This window comes from Bos mutus, chromosome 24 (assembly GCF_027580195.1).
Source record: "Bos mutus isolate GX-2022 chromosome 24, NWIPB_WYAK_1.1, whole genome shotgun sequence".
Lineage (NCBI taxonomy): Eukaryota > Metazoa > Chordata > Mammalia > Artiodactyla > Bovidae > Bos > Bos mutus.
In genome coordinates, this window is record NC_091640.1 from 32817328 (window position 1) to 32834691 (window position 17364).

Sequence of the window (17364 nt, forward strand, 5' to 3'; positions counted from 1 at the left end):
GTTGACATGAAGTGAAAAGTGGGTTGAATGGAAGGGCATTGTTCTCGAGAAGGCCCCGGCTTTGGGGTCAGGCTGTCTGAGTTTAAATTCCAATGCCGCTTTCCATCTGTGGGAGCCTGCGCAAACTGCTCACCTTTCTAGGCTACTGCATCCTTTTTTCTGAGATGTGGCTGATAATAGTACTTCTCCCACATGGTTATGTGAGGGTTTAGTAAGAAAATCCACTTAAAGAGCTCAGTGTAACACCTGGCAGGAGGTGCTCAACGTTATCCATTAATCATATTAACTGTAACCTCGGGTATGAGGAGGTCACACTGTTGACCTCAGGCAGAGCTGGGAGTTCAAGTTCTAACCCTGTGTTCAGTTTATGATGACACTTCCACTCCTCCAAAGCAGGAATTTCATTTCCTTTCAGTCTCTCTTAGTTCCAAAGATTAGAATCACCCAGGAGCTTTATAAACTCCTGTCACTTGGACCTAACTCAAGAGCATCTGACTTAATTGGGTAGGACCCAACCCATGCACTGGGATTTTAAACACTCCCCAGTGTCCCTAATGTGCCATCAAGGTCAAGTCACACTGGTCATGGCAAGGCCTGGGTGCATGTGTGTATCCTGTTATAGGAGGCAAGACAGAGAAGTGTCTGTGGGTAGGAAAAGGCTCATCAGCTGCAGACACTGAGAAACTGAAGTCAAGGTACCATTTGTTCTTAGTTCAGTCAGTAAGTCCTGCCCAGCTCTTTGTGACCCTGTGACTATAGCCCTCCAGGCTCCTCTGTCCAGGCAAGAATACTGCAGTGGGTTGCCACTTCTTCTCCAGGGGATCTTCCCGAGACAGGGACTGAACCGCATTGGCAGGTGGATTCTTTACCACTGAGCCACCAGGGAAGCCCCTCTATTTGTTTCCAGGGCTGCAAAACTTGCCAAGCGTTCAAGATTCAAAAGGGGAGCTAAAAAGAAAACTGCTTTGACATTTTGGTGAAATCCAACTATGGATGACCCATTAGTCCCACTTACTGGAGGCCCTGGCTACCATGGGAGAAGGTGATCTACGCTCCTCCCCAGCATCTCCAGTGAGGGAGATTCTCTTCTGAGAATCAAGAAGCAAACCCCAATGCAAGGTTCTTGACACTCACCTGGTGGATACTGAAAGTCTTGGCTTTGTAAAACCTTGTGGACCCTTTAAGCAACATTAGAAAAGGTGGTTCGTTTAAACTGCAGAATCCCAGGGACACATCTCTCTTGGAAGATTTACTGGCCAGATCCAGGACTTCGGGACTCTCTGATGATCTGGAATGACAGCAGAAACAAACTCTGACACATCCAGGAAGACATATTGGCAGGGAGAATTCGTTTCAAACATACAGGCTAAACTGCCCTGATTTCAGGCTAAACGCTCATCTATTTCCACCTAGTACAGGGTGTGTGTGTGCGCGCATGTTAAGTCGCTTCAGCCATGTCTGACTCTTTGCAACCCTATGGACTGTAGCTCGCCAGGTTTCTCTGTCCATGGGGATTCTCCAGGGAAGAACACTGGAGTGAGTTGCCATGCCCTCTTCCAGGGCATCTTACAGACTCAGGATCAAACCTGAGTCTTTTATGTCTCCTGCATTGGCAGGTGGGCACTTTACCACTAGTGCCACCTGGGAATTATTAACGCATATATGTGGAACCTAGAAAAATGGTACTGATGAAGCTACTTGTAGGGCAGGAATAGAGACGCAGAAGTAGAGAATAGATGTGTGGCCCCAAGGTGGGGGAAAGGGGAAGGAGGGATGAACTGGAGGAGTAGCAGGGACACATATACACTACCATGTATAAAACAGATAGCTGGTGGGGAGCCGCAGTGCAGCACAGGGAGCGCAGCCCGGGGCTCTGTGATGACCCGGGAGGGGCAGGAGGGGGGGTGGCTGGGAGGGAGGCTCGAGAGGGACGGTCTATATGTATATTTATAGCTGATTCACGTAACTGTACAGCAGAAACGAACACAAAATTGTGAAACAACTATCCTCCAATTAAAAATAAATTTTAAAAAACATATAAAAAAAGAAATATGAAAAACAAAATAGGCAGAGAGGACAAACACAGATACCAGATGACCTAGAATGACAATGAATAACAGGAAACCACCCGAAGTGACTTCGAGAAAAGGTTTATCTCACTGCATTTCTGTAGACAAATCTCATGGGTAAATTTACTTTATCTTATGACTGTCGCCAAGCCCTGACTGCAGCTCATAAGCCTACCGAGGTGCCTAAGGCTCATGAACAGGGCCGGGCCCTCCCTCTGCTCAGGGGAAGAGTTTTGCTCTCATCTAAAAAGGGACATAATCTGAAAGTTAATTTTAATTAAATCTTTTCCAAGGTTATGTTCCAAAGCTGCTGCTGCAAAGGGAGGCTGGGCCCTAGAGCTTTTGGTTAGTTTGCTTTTAATGTGTGCATCACGCCAAAGATGTGAGCGTTGGACCATAAAGAAAGCTGACACCTAAGAACTGATGTTTTTGAACTGTGGTGCTGGAGAAGACTCTTGAGAGTCACTTGGACAGCAAAGAGATCAAACCAGTCAATCCTACAGGAAATCAACCCTAAATATTCATTGGAAGGACTGATGCTGAAGCTGAAGCTCCAATACTTTGGCCATCTGATTCGAAGAACCAATTCACTGGAAAAGACCCTGATGGTGGGAAAGATTGAGGGCAGGAGGAAAAGCGGGTAACAGAAGATGAGATGGTTGGATGGCATCACCAACTCAATAGACATGAGTTTGAGCAAACTCTGGGAGATAGTGAAGGACAGGGAAGCCTGGCGTGCTGCAGTCCATGGGGTCACAAAGAGCCAGACATGACTGAGCGACTAAACAACAACAAATCGTGCCAAAGAAGGTGTTTGGAAAGTCTGCAGATGAGAGCAGCGTGAAGCATGGTGACAGGTTCTCTGTGTCGGCAGGCCCCTCTCAGCAGCTGCACACACACCTCTGGATGAAGACATTGCTGATGCAGCCCTCGAAATGACTCCCGCCCAGACGCAGGGACTGCGGGAAACCTGAAAGGCCTCGAAGCCTTTGGTTATTCTTCAGAGGCTGGTCATCAATGAGGAGCCAGAGTCTGGGGAAAAAAACAAACAGGAGTGAGAACAGCTGGTGAAAACGATCCTCTCCAGGTGGGCAACTGACTGTCTTTGATTCATACCCAAAGTCTTTTACCTGAAAGAACTCAATAAACTATTTTGAAAGCGCAGTTGCAGTTTTTTTCCATATATTTCTTTTTCCACACAGCATTTTTATTAAAGTACTCTACAGGCATAGCTCGTTTTATTGGACTTCATTTTAAAAATATGCTTCACAGATAGTGTGGTTTTTGAAAAATTGAAAGTTTGTAGCAACTTGCCTGGAGCAAGTCTACTGGCACCGTTTTTCCAATAGCATTTGCTCACTCCCTGTCTCGGAGTCTCACTTTGGTAGTTTTCACAAGATTTCAAACGCTTCCCAGCAAAACAATTACAAATCCCTGAAGGCTCAGATGGTGGTTAGCATTTTTAGTGATAAAGTACTTTTTATGTAAGGTATGTACATCATTTTTTAGACACCTATTGCACACTTAATAGATATAGTATAAGGTAAGTATGGAGAAGGCGATGGCACCCCACTCCAGTACTTTTGCCTGGAAAATCCCATGGACAGAGGAGCCTGGTAGGCTGCAGTCCATGGGGTCGCTAGAGCTGGACACGACTGAGCGACTTCACTTTCACTTTTCACTTTCATGCATTGGAGAAGGAAATGGCAAGCCACTCCAGTGTTCTTGCCTGGAGAATCCCAGGGACGGGGGAGCCTGGTGGGCTGCCATCTATGGGGCCGCACAGAGTCAGACACAACTGAAGCGACTTAGCAACTTAGCAGCAAGGTAAGTATAACTTTTGTATTCACTGGGAATCAAAAATGTTATGTGATTCTTTTTATTGTGTCATTAGCTTTACTGCAGAGGTCTGGAACTGAACCCACAGCACTCCCAGGTGTACCTGTATATATACAGAAAGTACAGGTCGTAAGTGCCCAGCTCAACGCATCTTTGAAATGTGAAAACGCCAACACTGCCAGCTCCCCAGGCACCCTGCCTGGGCTCCCTTTCCAGTTCTCCCTCTCCAAGAGTAACCAGCATCCTGAATTCTGATGAAATAGTTTAGTTTTGCCTGCGAATTTTATATACATGAAATCAGGTATATAATGATTTCGCGTGTGACCTCTATTGCTCAGCCTTACACGCAAGGGTCACCCATGTGCTGTGCACAGCTATAGAGCTTTCATTCTCATCCGCCCATTTTGAATGCACCCCAATTTATTTATCCATCCAACTGCTGATTCTCAATCAATGAGAAAATTGATACAGTACCAAAAAGGTGGTCAAGATTTACTAGTAAAATACTGTCCACATCGAGGACAAACATGTCTCAGAAAAGATACTAGAAAATTCCATTAAACTAAATAAAATAAAATTCTTAGTGCTCTGGCAGAAGAGCCATTCCACTCACCCAGAGTTGTCGCTTATTACAGACACATAGTGCAGTAAACCATCCATGTACGTCTGTGGAGATGTGAAAATCGGGCTGCTGCTGTCCCTGGTGCTCAGTTCAATGTGACCGTCTTCCAGGGTGACCTGCAGACTGCTTGCCTGCAATCATCAGAGAACAACGTACCCATCAGTGCCATCCACCTGCACTTAATATGAATGTATCAAAACTGAATGTGTGAGCAAAACTATGTACAAAACAGGATGTTTCAAACCCAGTGTTTTGACTTTGCTATTTTGATCTAAAGGTTATTTTTGAATATTTGGACTCTGTTTATGAATATAAAAATCTTATGCAAATTATTTCAACATTGATGAATATGTCAAAAGCATTTTATGGATCTACATTCGTTAACCAGCTTAATGTCTCCATCAATTATACAAAAGATACACCATTTCTAAATTTTTCTATTTTCGCTTTCACTCTGCTGAAGTTATTTTCATCAAGATCAATGTTATAGTGAATACATTTTTACAACAAAGACTTGATTCATCAATTTTCTTCATAGATGGATTACAATGACAGCTTCCCTTCAGTCATGAATTTTTTATTTTTGGGTCCTAATTTCCAGGAGATTCAATTTTCCAATGTCAAACTCTGCAGATATAAATGTTGGCAAGATCATTTGATTCTTTCTATTAATTGCTAGTGTGTGGTTGAAAATAAATATTTAAAAAATACCAAAAAAAAATTGGTGTCATTTTTGGCATTGTCATTTTCATTTTGTTGATGTGTTTTTCCTACCAGGTATAATTTTTGTGGTTTTCAACCAGATGTGATTCTTCAGGGAGCTTTGAGCCTAAAACAATGTTTACAGAGTGTGGTGGTAGCCATTGTCAGTTTCACTTTATGTTGATGTTTTTCAATTGGCAATATTTATTATAACTGGATAAAAGAATGCTAACTGAAATGTATTTCTTAAGAAGTTGAATCCCTTAAGAAGTTGCAGGCAGTGTTCCTAGGATATTTGAAGGCTTCCTGCCTTGTCCAGGATTGACCTCATCTTTGCTAAGCCAAGTCTTCCGCCTCTTTTGGACTATATTGTATACTGTGTATTAAGTGTCCCCACTCCTGTGGAGGAAACTGGAGAGTGTGTCAAGAGTTGGGGCAAGGAACTTCCCTGGCGGTCCAATGGTTAAGAATCTGCCCTGCAATGCAGGGGATGAGGGTTTGATCCCTGGTTGGGGAATTAAGATCCCACATGCCACGGGACAGCTAAGCCTGCGTACTTCAACAAAGAGTTGCCCCCATGCCACAACTAAGAGCTGGTGCAGCCAGCCATAAATAAACAAATACTTTTTGAAAAAAGAGCTGGGTCAAAATATCCTGCTCTGATAGAAAAGCCACGTTCACAATCTAAATGTAGGCATGTGCTTTTTCAGGGGTATTTTTGTTTTGTTTTTTAAAAAAGGATCTCAAAGCTATACTGTATAGCACAGGGAGCTCAGCTTGGTGCTCTATAATGACCCCGAAGGGTGAGATGGGGGTGGAAGGGAGGCTAAAGAGGGAGGGGATATATGTATACACATGGCTGATTCACAATGTTTTGCAGCAAAAAGTAACACAACATTGTACTGCAATTATATTCCAGTAAAAAATAAAATAATCAATAGAACATGAATTAAAAAAAAAAAGATCTCTAACAGCTGATTGAAAAAGACAGCAAGAGAGGAGAAGAGTTCCATTGCAACATAATCACAGAGGCAGCTAGTCCTTCCTTTCAGCAAATACTAGTTGTCTGTTGCGCTGGCAGTCCTGAAGAAACAAACCCAAGAAAGAGAGTGTCCTACTTCTCTTTCTATTTTAAAATCCCAGTTGTTCCACCGGCCAATTTAGGAGTATTAGCTGACTTTTACGCCTACATGACCACACTGGCTAAATACTCTTAAATTAGAGAATCATGGCTTGCTGTACAGGAACAAAGAGCAAAAGGCATTACTTTCTTCCATTCTCTGATGCAAATATTGTCCAACAAGCTGCTGCTGCCAAAAAAGGAATCTCAAGAGCTATCTTTTATGGAATCACAAACGAGTAATGGGTATACATTCTGATTTTTTTTCTTAGTTCTAAACACTTAAAGCTACATTATTACTTATAACAGTTCTACTTCACCTTCACTCAAAATATACCTGAAAAGAATGAAAACGGAGCCCACGAATACACATAAATCCCATTCTGTAAACTAGAATTTAGTTTCTAAGCCTGATTTCTTTTAGGCCCTACCCCAGGATGGGCAACCACTTCCATGGTTGAAATCCACAAAACATCTACTGTGTGATGCTAGACAAAAACGCCCAACGGATTTACCTTCAAAACCCCTCTATTGTTTTTGACATCGAACCTTGAGTCAGGCTTAAATCTTGTTCAACATTCATACAATATTTCATACCCCCATCTGATGACTTAATAAGATGCCACTGGGTTGAAAGGTCTGAAATCCGAAGGAGGCTTGGAAGTGGCTTGATGATGGGAAGTCCAAATTGGTGAAACTCAACTGTCCTCCCCTGGAGAATGAGGCAGATCGCACGAGCTGAAATGCAAACATGGAATAAATTACTGGCCCTGTAATCATGCCATGGCTGAAATAATAGTATCTGAACCTAGGTCACTTCACTTGAACTGACCCATGGGAAAAAACAGTTTGCTTTTTCTGCGTGATAATTTGCCAACCATCTCGATGTTTTTGTGTGTAGAGCTGGTATTTCTACCTTCCTACAAATTTAATATACAAGCCTGAAGAGGTTTTGCAAGTACAGGGAGAGTGTAATAAATGAGCCAGTTCATCAGATCAGAATACGTCAAAAGCTGGTGTGTTAACGAAAGCTAAACATGGGTTAGCTGGGGACCACTCCTTTGCAAGGTTCTGAACTCTTTACTTACCTTCCAGTCTTCTGAGCACTTTTTTGTTACTCCCACTGTATCATTCAACCTGACAACGCCAGTGGTCTTCTTCAGGTTCTTCATGCAGCCTCGGAAAGCAGGTGTAGAAATGTTAAACCTGATTTGGGGATGCAAGAAAAAGAGGATGGACCAAGCGCAGGCTTGATGGGGAACTGCAGCTGAAACACGGCACTCATTCCCTACAGATTCTCACCCATGAACAAGTACGTGTTTTATGGTTATCTCTTCTCATTGGATTTCTAGACTGCTACTAATTTTGTGATACTGGGAAAATCTATTAGATATTTCCATTCTGTGTGATTTGCACTCTCAATATTAAAAATGGATACAATGATGTTGACAGAAGAACGGCCAGTGTCCCCAAAAGTATGACATACAGAAGACGAACAACATCTGAAACTGTCCCCATCCTCTCCTGGAGTCAGGATAGTGCATCATGAATTAAAAGCACATTAATAAATTGATATACTAGAAACATCATTGGAGAAGGAAACGGCAACCCACTCCAGTGTTCTTGCCTGGAGAATCCCATGGACGGAGAAGCCTGGCAGGCTGCAGTCCATGGGGTCGCACAGAGTCGGACACGACTGAAGCGACTTAGCAGCAGCAGCAGCAGCAGAAACATCATATAAATATATATTAAATTCCCTGGTGGCTTAGGTGGTAAAGAATCTGCCTGCAATGTGGGGATTGGGAAGGTCCCCTGAAGGGAATGGCAACCACTCCAGTATTCTTGCCTAGGAAATCCCATGGACAGAGGAGCCTGGTGGGCTACAGTCCATGGGGTTTCAAAAGTCAGACACGACTGAGCAACTCACTCTTTGAATAACTAAAGAAGTAAGTAATTTATTAGAGCCAGAAATACTCTAGAAAACTTCTTAATCTTTCTTTCCTTTCCAGTTTTAAGTCAGCCACTGTAAACGCCAAGGAAATAAATTATTACTTTTTGGTCCTAGTCAATTAGGAAAAGTGTGGCTTGGTATATTTAATCAATGCCAAGCTGGAACAATGGAAAGCACTGTCCGGCCTCATATGTTATATCCACCACCACCTAACTGTTCAGGCTGGGCAAGAGGTCACTGTGAGGATTAAACAAGTTCACGTCCAGGAGGTACTCGGAACCCTCCGTGGCACTCAGGAGGTGCTTCCGAGAGAAGCTGCTCTGGAGCATTGGGCTCTGGAGGCAGTCTGTGTGGGTCCAAGTTCTGTCCCGGGTGTCTTCTCTGTGCTTCTGTCTCCTCATTTATACCACAGGAAAGTGGTAATCTGCTTCCCAGCCCAGAGTTTAAATGAGATAATGTGGGTAACGTACTCCAGTGGTGCCCAGTGCAGAGCAAGGACTCAGGGTGAGATGGCAGAGTTGTAACTATCCCCATCATATCAGTGCATCACTATAACAATTTCTTTTTTCTTAATTAAAAAAATTTTTTTTTTTTTGGTTGGGCTGCACAGCATGTGGGATGTTAGCTCCCTGACCAGGGATCAAACCCATTACCCCCTGCATTGGCAGCGTGGACTCTCAACCAGGGAAGCCCCCATAAAGAAGCAATTGATAAAGCAGCTCTTCCTACGTAACTGCCGTGGCATTTCCCCTTTGATTTGACTTTTGGATCTATCTGGAGCGGATGTCACACAAAAACACTAACATACGTGAAATGACTGAAGTCCGGGCAAATATTTGTGTTTCTTAAGCAAATGATGTACTAAGATAAACACAAAGCTGACTTCATTGCTAATCCCTAAAGCGGCACACTCTTCTAAATGGAAAGATGTCTGCCTTCATTTTCATGCAATTCATTATAAACAGCTGAGCTACATGTAATCTGCATAAAATTAAATTTCATTAAAAGGAAGAAACAAATCCTCATGGGCATTGCAGCACAAGCTTGATGATTTTATAAAACTGGCTTCTTGCCTCAGGAGAGGAGGAAAATTCATATCCATTCCTGGGGCTTGTCTATTTGTCCACATGTTAATATTTATTAACTCATTAATTTAATATTTTGATCCATTCTCTCTTGGGTTTCAACATGTTTTAAACTCATCCACATCTCCTGATTCCTTTTTTCCGTAAAGCACAGGTTGAAGGAAGAATAAGGTGGCAGAAAAAGTAAAGGGGAAAGGAAGGTAGCTGACAGACAAGGAACACCTGTTTTGTGCTGAAGCTGAAGCTGCAATACTCTGGCCACCTGATGTGATGAGCCAACTCTTTGGAAAAGACCCTGATGTTGGGAAGATTGAAGGCAGGAGGAGAAGGGGTTGACAGAGGATGAGATGGTTGGATGGCATCATCGACTCAATGGACATGAGTTTGAGCAAGCTCCAGGAGATGGTGAAGGATAGGGAAGCCTGGTGTGGGGCAGTCCATGGGGTCGCAAAGAGTCGGACACAACTGAGCTGCTGAACAACAACTATTATCTGATCCTCACAATAGCCTTTTGAAGGAAATATTTTCTTTTTTTAAAAAAAGATTTACTATCATTTATTTATTGTTACATTTTTATTTATATTGGAGTATAGCCAATTAATAATGTTGCAATAGTTTCAGGTGGACAGAGAAAGAACTCAGCCCTACAGATGTATGTATCCATTCTCCCTTAAACTCCGGTCCCATCCAGGCTGCCACATAACTGAGCAGAGTTCCCTGTGCTCTACAGTAGATCCTTGTTGGCTACCCATTTAAAATACAGCAGCATGTGCCTGGCCATCCCAAACTCCCTAACTATCCCTTCCCTCTATGTTTCCCCACAAGGGAGATATTTTCTCACCTGACATTACTGAGCACTTAGCATGTGCCAGGCACTGTGCTAAATCCTTTACTCTGAATCCCACGACCCTCTAAGAGCCAGGGCATCACTGTGCCCACATTACAGATGTACAAGGAGGCTGGGAAGGTTAAGTGACTCCCATGAGGTCATGCAGAAGGAAGGTGGCAGCATTGGGGTCCCAGGGGTCAGTGTGTCACACAAGCTAGTGTGACCTGAAGCCCTTTCTCTTTATGCTTACACAGGTGTGCACCCATAGCACTGGAATGATCATGACTCTTTCCTACATAACAGTTACGTACAGCGGAGATGTTAAAATGAAAGACTCATTTCCACTATTCTTTGGGATGTTCTCAATACTCTGGCTCATCTGAGGGCCTAGAGTTCCACATTCGCTCCGGAATTCAGTTCTGAGCACACCTGCTAGAGGAACATGGCTGAGGAGGGCTGTAGGCTGCCATAAGAATGGGTGTGTATGCTGGGGTATGTGTACACACCGTGGACCACGCTGTTCACAAAGGCTTAGCCAGGTCCAGCCTACTGTGGGCAGATCTCAGAGAGCAGGAGGAACAAAATCAAATCCCGAACTCAGTGCTGGGTATTAACAAATGCTCAACAGATCCTTGCCCGGTGTTTAGTTTTGGAGTTCGTTTCATTGTGATGTGATATTATCACACTCTGTGATACAATGATGTACGTAACTCCTCCGGAAGTGTTTTTTGTTGGTCTGAGGCACTGTCAGGGATGACAGTGCATCTCTGGCATCATCAGGGGTGATCTGCTCTCCTCATGGGAAGCAGATGGGATTAACAGACTGTGGCTTGCTTCCGACTCTAATCCTACACAAGTCACTCCAAGATCTGGGTCCTGAGTCCCAGAAGGTATGCTACAGGGAGAGAGAAAAAACACCACGCTCACAAGGTCTCTTGCCTATGCGCCTGAACACAGAGGTAACATACATGAGGCCTGCTTCTCTCCACGTTAGACTCAAGCATTGACTGTCTCCACTACTCCCCTGCCAGGGCTCAGGACACCTCCCCTCTTTGAAAGAACTGCTGGTTGTCCCTACAGACTCAGCTGTGGGTCACTGGGGAGAAATTCTCCATGACCCACGTCAGAAGGGGGTCTCAGGACTCTGAACCATCAAGGACAGCACCAGAGGGATGAAGCAGGGCCAGAAACAGCTGAATACTGTTAAGCATTTTACTTAAGAGAGAGGAAAAGCTCAGTGAAATCTTTTGACCAGCCTCTGTCTCCTGCATATTCCAAGTCCTTATAGATTGACTCAAAACTCAAAGTATAAACCTACCCAGAAAAAGGAAGCAGTCCCTGTTTGGAAGACCCTAAAACAGATGCCTAGGAAAATTCTGTATGTCCATCTATATGTGTGTGTGTGCACACAGGCACACATACGTGCACACGTGCACACTCAGTCATGTCTGACTTCGCAACCGTATGGACTGTAGCCTACCAGGCTCCTCTGTCCATGGGATTCTCCAGGCAAGAATACTGGAGTGGGTTGTCATTGCCTTCTCCAGAGGATCTTCCCAAACCAGGGATTGAAGCCAAATCTCTTGTGTCTCCTACATTGGCAGGCAAATTCTTTACCACAATACCCATATATGTATTTCTTTAATGGACAGAAATAAAAAGGCAAAGGTTGAGTGTTGACTATAATCCAAGGTCACCCTACTCATTGATGGCTAAGCCCAAACTGAACCATTTCTTTGGATCCTCACCCATTAGTTTTTCCTAGTAAACTTTGCTTGGCCAACATCCTCATCATGGTCTGTGGACTTTCTGCTGTAGCCACACAGAGGCAAACACCTCTGAGAATCCCTCGCCGCTCTGGGGGAGCCTACTTGCCCCCATAACCTCAGTAGCCACCTGTTCTCAAGCTTCATTTACCCTTGCTCCAGCCTGGACGTCTCTCTAGAGGTCAAGGCCTTCCATCTAGTCCTTTCCAGGTATCTCCAACTGCTGTCTCCTGGGACTAAGCCTGTCTCAGACTGAGCTCACCACCCGTTTCTCTGCTGGTGCTGGCCATCTGTCCAAGCGCTAGATCAAAGTCCTTCTTGAGCACTTTTCTTTGTTATTCTTCAAACCCAAGCAACCTTTCAGCACTGCCCATCTGCTGCCCTAAGCATAACAAGAATCCACTCTCTTCCTCATTGGCCCTGTCGTTTCCGTGGGCAGACCACCTGCCTCTCACCTGTTATACTCATCTTCAAACCTCTCTACCTGCCTCTGCTTTTTCCCTCTTAATCCAATCTGCACCCTGCACTACAGCAAGCTACTGAAAACCCAAGTCTGATCATGTCCTTTCTCTGTGGAAGCCCCCAGTGGTCCTTACTGTGACTTTCAAGATCCTCTGTGGTCTGGCCCCTGCTTCCCACACCAGCCACAAGGGCCTGCCTCATAGTGTCTCTTAAGAGTTCACACTTTGGTTCTTATCTCTTTACATATGTTACCTTTCATATGTCAGGTTCTTTCAGATCTAGTCAGAGACCACTTTCCTGATACCCTAAATGGGTAGATAGATTCCTTTACTGGGTCCCTATCACCCTGAGCTTCCCGTCTGATAGCACTGGCCTTGTTCTACTGTCTCCCTTCTGCTATACTTGAGACTCTTCCCTGTTCTTCATCATCCCAGAACTGACCACACTACCTAATGGCATTAGAAACCCAATGAGTGCTTGTGCAATGAGCAAATAAATGACAGCCTCCAATGTGTGAATGGTGCTGCCTTAGGTTACTCTATTTTATTACATTTAATTGAATAAAACCAAGTTTACTGGCCATTCATAACTAGCTATTCAAGGTTGAACTGCTATTTAGTACTGATTATATTAAATATTAATATTACCTCTTTGGCTCTTAATTTCTACATTAAAATTAAGAAGTTACATACCATGATCCATAAGGTCCCTTCTAGTTCAAAGAACCTAGGGAGGAAAGACATTCACTCCCAAACTCTATTAAAGTGCTGAACTTTCTCACCTGCATCTCTGTCTTTGGGGGCAACCCTGACAGCTTTTATTTTTATGATCTTGTTGATGTAGAACATTTTTTAAAAGTCTTTATTGAATCTGCTTCAATATTGCTTCTTTTTTATATTTTGGTTTTGTGGGCAGGAGGCACGTTAAGATCTTAGCTCCCTAACTGGGTATTAAACCTGCATCTCCTGTATTGGAAGGCTAAGTGTCAATCACTGGACCTCCAGGGAAGTCCCCAGACAACTTTAAGACAAAGATTAGTGTCTCCTTATTGGGGCTGGACATCTGTTCAAATGTATAAGGATTTGAGAAGACCACCTTGGCACAACACTTCATAAATCACATCTAGTGCTCCTTCTAAATGATGGATAAATTAGAAAGAGTTAACCAGCCTCAGATCTCATATGAAAGCAATCATCACCAAACATTTTGGGAGCTCTCTTAGCTTAGTCATGAGGCTGTAGTAACCCTTCCAAGGAATCTTTTTTTCACACATCACTGTCAGCCATTTGGAAGGATGTAAACAAACGAACAAAATGGGAGTTATTTTTAAGTGTATCCTCAGAGTGGTGTTTGTTTTTCTCATTCACATTAAACTTTACTTCCATTCAAGTTAATTTAATTCATTCGTGTATCCATTCATCCGAGACAGTCATGCCCCTGGTCCCTCCCCGATAACACACACATAAGGGGGCAGGTAATACAAATGTGCCTCATGTCCTAGGAGGCACTTCAGTGCCCCAGCCTTCTGCGCCCAGGGCCGCCTGTGCTCTCCTCTGTACCAACCAGGACCCCAAGTGAAAGTGAAAGTGTTAGCTGCTTAGTAATGTCTGACACTCTGCGAGCCCATGGACTGTAACCCGTCAGGCTCCCCTGTCCATGGAATTCTCCAGGCAAGAATACTGGTGTGGGTAGCATTCTCTTCTCCAGGGGACCTTACCGACCTAGGGATAAAACCCGGGTCTTCTACACTGCAGGCAGATTCTTTACCATCTGAGCCACCGGGGAAGTCCACAAGGACCCCAAGATATAGCCCCTATTTTTGATGGCAGTGTTGTCAACACCAAGTCTACTCATGCGGTGTTTCTCCTCCCAGGAACGACAATGGAAGTGGCACACTGTTTCCTCATCTCCCCGCTACCCCAACCCCTAACCCCCACAGCTTTCAAACAGCCAGGCCTGTTACCCAGTAATAACAGCCTGTTGTACTCTGTTGGCTAACACTATTAATACAGAAAAGTAATTCTTTGTTTTTTGCTGGAATTAAACAAGGCAGATTTATCAGTAGCAATCATAACTATTAAGAGAGGTGACTTGCTTCTTTAAAAAAAGATCATCTTACCTTTCCCTGATGGAAATGGGAATTCCCCCCAGATAGTATGTGCTGAAATCAAATATATCATCTTCAATTTTAACGCTTTGAATATCCACATTTATCCACATACGTTGTTGGACTTTTCCAATTTTGATCTGAACCTAAAATAAATGAGAGATGAATCAGCCAGCAATGAGAAATAAAATAACTCTATTCATGACGGTTCAGAGCTATTATGTTTTTGCCTTCCTTCAGATTCATTTATATACATGGTATATATATTAATACAAGGGATCTGAGCACAGTAGCACATCTGCATAAAATTATAATAATAAAAATTTAAATAGAGATGTTTGCATTTGTTTGTTTGTCTGTTTTGGCTGCACCGCACAGTTTGAAGGACCTTAGCTCTCTGACCAAAAGTTGAGCCTGCACACTTGGTAGTGAAACCTTGGTGCCTAACTACTGGACCACCAGGGCATTCCCGAAATGTCTGCATTTGAAATTAATCATTTTTTTTTAATGTTAAAATATTTTATTATTGTTAACTTTTTATTTTGTATTGGGGTATATCCGATTAACAAGATAGTGACAATTTCAGATGAATAGCAAAGGGACTCAGCCATACATATACATATATCCATGAAATTAACCACATTTTATCTATACCATATGGATGTTATATATTTCATGCAAAATGTTCAGATTTTAAAAGGATATGTCTCTCAGCTAATAAGTTCATCTAATAGAAAAGTGTTCTGTGCACTAACTTAAAGGATTCAGATAAACAGATTCAAAGGACGTACCAGATGATCCTTCCCATCGTTTATGATGTCTCTGATTCCTTTTTCTTTAGGCGGCTCTGAATTCAGTTTGTACCGCACCATGAGTCGGCCGTCTTCCACATTCAGAGATATGAAATGATCCTACAGCATGGGGACAATGTAGATTAGGAGAATTCTCAGACAGAGCCACGTGTACTCAAACTCCAGCCTGCTCTCAGCTTCACCTGCCTTCCTAGTTCAAAGGAACAACAGTGCTTAGTACTCAACTCCTGGGATGGGGATGACGGCTGAACCCTGTCAATCACATTAAACAATCTATACAGTAATCAGCACACAGGAAGGAAACAATAAATGCTCGCTACTGTCATGATTTTGTTTTATACCAATCTATAACCAGCATATAAAACTGGCAACTTAAAAGATACAGATCACGAATATCATTGGCAAATATGATTGCTACCTTTTGGAGGGGTTTCCCAGGTGGTGCTAGTGGTAGAGAACCCACCTGCCAATGCAAGAGATGTAAGAGATGAGGGTTCAATCAATCCCTGGGTTTGGAAGACCCCTAGAGGTGGAAATGGCAACCCACTCCAGTATTCTTGCCTGGTGAATTCCTGGCTGGTGAGCCTGGTGGGCTACAGTCCATGGGGTTGCAAAGAATCAGACATGACTGAAATGACTTAGCATGCACGCACATTTTGGAGAGAGGCAGGGTCTTCTTCAAACCCCACTTTCCTCCATCTGTTTTCTGATGTATTCCTATTTCTCCTCTATCTTCCATTTAACGGTTGCTTTGTTGTTGCTGTTTACTCATTAAGTCATGTCTGACTCTTTCCAACCCCATGAACTGTAGCCCGGCAGGCTCCTCTGTCCACGAGATTCTCCAGGCAGGAATACTGGAGTGGGTTGCCGTGCCCTCCTCCAGTGCCTTCCCAACCCAGGGATCAAACCCATGTCTCTTACGTCTCCTGCATTGGCAGGTGGGCTTTTGTTGTTTTTGTTTCTTTACCACTGGGTGCCACCTGGGAAGCCCAACAAGAGTCCTTACCTAAAAGGAAAGTCAGTACTTCTCTGGATCCTAAGCCTTGCTCTCGGAAGTCAGTGAGGGTTCATCACACTCACAAAGAACAGAATAACATCAATTCATCCTACTTAACAGCAGCACTGGGGATCATTTTCTCATATCTGATTGAAGTGAAAAAGTGAAACTGAAAGTCGTTCAGTTGTGTCCAACTCTTTGTGACCCCCATGGACTAAACAGTCCATGGAATTCTCCAGGCCAGAATACTGGAGTGGGTAGCCTTTCCCTTCTCCAGGGGATCTTCCCAACTCATGGACTGAACCCAGGTCTCCCACATTGCAGGTGGATTCTTTACCAACTGAGCTACCAGGAAAGCTCCTTTTATCTGGTTACTAATGGCATTTCATAAGATTTCTTCTAATATAAATTGTATTTCTGATTCTTGGTTTCCAAGAACTTCAAAATGTATTGAGTTGACCAAAAAGTTCATTTAGGTTTTTCTGTAACATCTTACAAAATATTTGGCCAAACCTAGTACAAAGAAGACCTTGTTGCAGAAAACAACTGCCTTGCCCTGAAGGTGCTGTGTGACTTCTCAGCTCTCTGCATTCTTTAGGAAGGTCAGGATGCCCCAAACCATCAGAACTGGTTCAGCCTTGGACTCTCCCTAGGAGTCCAGAACAACCGCAAGAGAGGAGAGGTGGACCAGGTCTGTGTCCCCACCCTGTAGGCAAAGTGTCTGGTAAAATCTCAAGCTCCATATCAATCCTGCATTCTCAAACTGAAAATCCCATAGACTGGTCCATATTTCTCCAAGCCTCTTGATGAAGGTGAAAGAAGAGAGTGAAAAGGCTGGTTTACAATTCAACACTCAAAAAACTAAGATCATGACATCCAGTCCCATCACTTCATGGCAAGCAGATGGGGAAAAAATGAAAACAGTGGCAGATTTTATTTTCTTGGGCTCCAAAATCACAATGGATGGTGACTGCAACCATGATATTAAAACACAGTTGCTCCT

At 43.5% G+C, this 17364-nt stretch overlaps 1 protein-coding gene across 1 annotated transcript in view; it reads right to left on the reverse strand.

Moving 5' to 3' along the window:
• LAMA3 (laminin subunit alpha 3) overlaps positions 1-17364 on the reverse strand; it is a 259483-nt gene that overhangs the window by 19999 nt on the left and 222120 nt on the right. The window contains 7 exon segments of the mRNA XM_014479149.2: positions 1135-1288; positions 2970-3101; positions 4522-4661; positions 6950-7090; positions 7441-7558; positions 14565-14698; positions 15344-15463. Of these exon segments, the coding sequence (XP_014334635.2) occupies positions 1135-1288; positions 2970-3101; positions 4522-4661; positions 6950-7090; positions 7441-7558; positions 14565-14698; positions 15344-15463 (939 nt within the window).